This window comes from Hibiscus syriacus, unplaced genomic scaffold (genome assembly GCF_006381635.1).
Source record: "Hibiscus syriacus cultivar Baekdansim isolate YM2019G1 unplaced genomic scaffold, ASM638163v2 tig00110174_pilon, whole genome shotgun sequence".
Taxonomy (NCBI): domain Eukaryota; kingdom Viridiplantae; phylum Streptophyta; class Magnoliopsida; order Malvales; family Malvaceae; genus Hibiscus; species Hibiscus syriacus.
Genome location: NW_024062612.1, coordinates 1,924,137 through 1,928,309, shown reverse-complemented (window position 1 = coordinate 1,928,309; position 4,173 = coordinate 1,924,137). Strand labels below are relative to the sequence as shown.

The window sequence follows — 4,173 nt, the reverse complement described above, 5'->3', positions numbered from 1 at the left end:
TTTATTCTGTTTATTTCTCATTATTAGGTGAGGGGAATAATAGTCTAAGTTACAAAAAGATAATATATATTCAAAAGGTTTTTTTAATCCTGTGTAATGGATACTCATATATTTCTATAGACATCGTATTTAAAATTAAGATCTTAATAAACAATAATAATTTCTTAATTATTTACGTTTAATTTTGATAATGATAATTAAAATTTATTTTTCATTAGAAAAAAACTTCCCTACTTAATCCTAAGAATCTAATTAAGTTATGATGAAGTTTGGTCCACACTATATATATATACCAAAGGGGTTATTATTACTAAATAAGAAAGTTGTAGCATGCAAAATGTCACAGGCAACAGCTAAGTCTTTCACAATCTAAACATAAATATAAACTATTTGATGATCATGAAAAAAAAAATGTAGAAAGAAAGGTAAGAGGGTATAAGCTTTACTTTAGCCATGCCTCTTAGATATATTTAATCAATGGTTCAATCATTTCACTGTAAATGTGAAAAAGGTCTACTACCCCCAGGCTCAATCAATTAATTTATATTTTATTTTCCTTCCTAGTAAGCAAAGCAATAGTATGATTAATTATGTTATTTATTTGCAATTTATTAATGATTAATATCAGTATAATTTATGAAAATCTGTAATTTATGTACCATGCATCGAATATATAAAATTAATTATGAGGGGAAAAGAGGAAAAAGACAGAATGTGCATCAGAGGGTTCCCCACCCCCTTGGCTTGTAGTTTTGGGTTCTTGTTTTCGGACAGCTTTGAGGATTGAAGAGGGAATTCTTCTCATCCACTCTCTCTTTGTCTCGTTTCATGAGATCGGTTTAAAAATTTGTGGGTTATTATTAGATTATTATATAAAAAAACCTGAAGCTTAATAGTGGATGAGATGGAGTATCTGCTTAAGCTCTATATACGCATGAGTTATAATATCGTTACTTACTCTATTGTTTCTTCTGAGAATATTCTAAAAACAAAAGAACACTGTCTGGGTTGAATCCAACATGATGATCTTGTATATATTCATTCATATATGTTAAGCCTAGCTATTCAAGTATCCATTTCTTTCTATTTTATCACCTAGTTTTGGTTTTTTATCTATGGAATTTTTGTTTGCACGCTGCTCTTTTCGTATATATGCAAATTTTGGCGGTTTAGTTCATTTGTTCATTCGATAGAAGAAGATGAAAGGGTTGTTGTTCCACCAACAACAGCAGCAGAAACAAGTTTTCGAAGAGAACATGTCGAATTTGACTTCGGCATCTGCATCCGGTGAAGCCAGTGTTTCCTCAGGCAATAGAATCGAAGCTGGTTCTAATTATCCAGAACGATACTTGATCACCACTCAACAACCTCAAGCTCAAGCTCAAGCTCAATCTCAGCCAGTTAAAAGAAAGAGGAACCTACCAGGCAACCCAGGTTTGGGTTTTGGTTCAAACCTACCGTTCTTTTTTTTTAATTACTTTTTTTTGTTTGTTAACTTACAATTTTTCATCTTTTTGAACTTTTTTCTACTTTTTTTTCTCGGTGGGTTTTATTTTTTTGAATCAGACCAGATGCAGAAGTGATAGCGTTGTCTCCTAAACCCATGGCGACGAATAGATTCGTGTGTGAGATCTGCAACAAAGGGTTCCAAAGAGACCAAAACCTTCAGCTTCATAGAAGAGGGCATAATCTGCCATGGAAGTTAAAGCAAAGAACAAACAAAGAGGTGAGGAAGAAGGTATACGTATGTCCAGAAGTAAACTGTGTGCACCATGATCCGTCGAGAGCGCTCGGAGACTTGACCGGAATCAAGAAACACTTCTCGAGGAAACACGGCGAGAAGAAGTGGAAATGCGAAAAGTGTTCCAAGAAATATGCAGTTCAATCGGATTGGAAAGCTCACTCCAAGACTTGTGGCACTAGGGAATACAGGTGTGATTGTGGAAACCCTCTTCTCAAGGTATAATAAATTTCTACCTCCCATGAACACATCAACAATAATCAAATCTTCATTTATATGGCGTGCACTCGAGATAACTTTGAAACAAGTAATAGCAATATATACATTTAGCAGTTCCTAGTTTTCACACCCTAGAGATGGAATAAACATGGAAATTTTATTTTCTGCACTAGCTCGAGTGCCAGTTTGTCCTATGCTCTCACAGTGAAAGAGAGATATAAACTGGAGGGGATGCAGAAAGGAGGAAAAGAAAAGTATTTCTGCCATTCTCATAGCACTCTATGATTATTTATTTATTTTTTCAGGAGGGATAGTTTTCGTCACACATAGAGCCTTCTGCGATGCTTTAGCAGTGGAGAGTTCAAGGGCAATCAATCCACTTGTTCCGCTTATCAACCAGGCGAAGCCTCGTCCCACATTAATCTACAAGTAGCACAACCCAATCCCCAGGCATTTTCGCTTAAGAAAGAGCAGCAAAGTTTCACTCCTCTAAGGCCAGAGATTCCTCCATGGCTGGCTAGCCAAGCAATGCTGGGGGCTGGTCCTGGCTCACAGCACCATACAGACCTTTCCTCCTCATTACCATCAATATTCTCCCAGATTAGATCATCAAGATTTAAAACTTGATGGGAACGCCAGCCCTAACCCTAGTCTTGTCCCCACCCTCCCTCCCCATACCCTCAATCCCCTCACATGTCAGCCACTGCATTGCTTCAGAAAGCAGCTCATATGGGATCGATCATGAGCAGTAAAATTGGGCCCAACAGTAGCTCTACTGTTGCTGGCTGATGAGACCCCACCAACCAACTCACGTGTCTGCTGATTTTGCTGGCACTAACACAACAAACAACAGCTGGTTTCAGACTCGACTTGCCTTCACGTGAACAAGAACGGGATGTGGTGGATACTAGTACTGGTGGATTTATCCATGGCTTTGCTCCTTTCGGGAACTGTAAACCTGCTTCTGCTGCCATGGAAGGCGGATATGACCATCATCATCATCATGATGCTGACTCAGGTGCTACTCCTTCCCTTCTCCAAGACATGATTAATTCTTTGTCTTCTGCCACTGGATTTGACGCCACTAATTCCTTCGATGACATTGTATTTGGTGGTGATGGCATCTTCAACACAAAGATCGACGGGAGATCCATCGACGAATCTTTCTCGAAAACAACTACTCCAATGACCACAAACTCTACCACTCAGCAGAGTGAAGGCTTGACCAGAGATTTCTTGGGTCTTAGAGCTCTCTCTCATGCCGATTTTCTCGACATCACTGCTCCTACTAATTACTCCATCAACAACACTTCCCATGAACAACGAAACCAGTCTAAGAAAACATGGCAACTTTAGGTAGTATAGCAACTTTTTTTTTTCTTATGAACTTCTTTCCAAATATTTCTTAAATTTTATAATCTCTTTCCTCCAATCTTTCTAAAGGTACTGATATATAATACGATCAGTTCTTCATATTCATATTTAATACAGCCCATGTTACAAATTTTGGCCTTTTTGTTTAAATATAATGTTAGTATATTCTTCATATAGTCTAAATAGATATACAGTATAAACTCTTTAAATTAATACTCGGTAAATTAATAAACTCTCTAAAATAATAAATTTATCCGGTCTCGACTTGGGCCAATGTAAAAAATTGAAAAACTCGATAAAAATAAGATAATAATTTTTCGTGAGATCCTTTATAATTTTCGGTCCTAAGAAAATCATAAATTAATAATTCATAGAAACTGAATAAAATATATTACACTCTATTGAAATATGATTCAATAGTTGTCTGTTTTCCTTTAAAGTTCAAGTCTATTTGGAGCTCATTATTAATTTAACTCATCTCTTGCAACGTAATTCTAAGAGACATAGACTAATTTACCTTTTTGTTTGGTATGTACAATATAATTACTTAAAAACTCTTTAAATTAATAATTATAATTTATCGATAATTAATAACCTCTAAATTAATAATTTTTCCGGTCCTGACATTATTAATTTATAGAGTTTTAACTGTACTTTGTTATATTGGGTGACTGATGTTTAATATATGACACCATTCTCCATAGAAAAGAAAAGCAACTTCATGATGATGGATAAGACATTGAACTAGTGGATTTAGTCTTGTAATTTAATCATATTTATTAATTGTTTTTCATTCGTAAGTACCTTACATGTAACTAAGGGTCAGTTTTGGTAGAATT

The 4,173-nt window shown here is 35.5% G+C and overlaps 1 protein-coding gene and 1 pseudogene across 1 annotated transcript; both read left to right on the top strand.

Annotated features, from left to right (window-relative positions):
* The first annotated feature begins 1,153 nt into the window (after window positions 1-1,153).
* On the top strand, window positions 1,154-1,600 carry LOC120216897 (protein indeterminate-domain 7-like). Its single transcript, XM_039214175.1, has 2 exons — window positions 1,154-1,434; window positions 1,567-1,600. The coding sequence occupies exons 1-2, from the start codon at window positions 1,200-1,202 to the stop codon at window positions 1,581-1,583; spliced, it is 252 nt and encodes an 83-aa protein (XP_039070106.1). The 5' UTR covers window positions 1,154-1,199; the 3' UTR covers window positions 1,584-1,600.
* A 3-nt stretch (window positions 1,601-1,603) lies between these two features.
* Window positions 1,604-3,433, top strand: LOC120217000 (annotated as a pseudogene).
* The last annotated feature ends 740 nt before the right edge of the window (window positions 3,434-4,173 follow it).

What these genes read in the sequence shown, in the direction of transcription:
- LOC120216897 (XM_039214175.1), top strand. Translation starts at nt 1,200, where the DNA reads ATGAAAGGGTTGTTGTTCCACCAACAACAGCAGCAGAAACAAGTTTTC.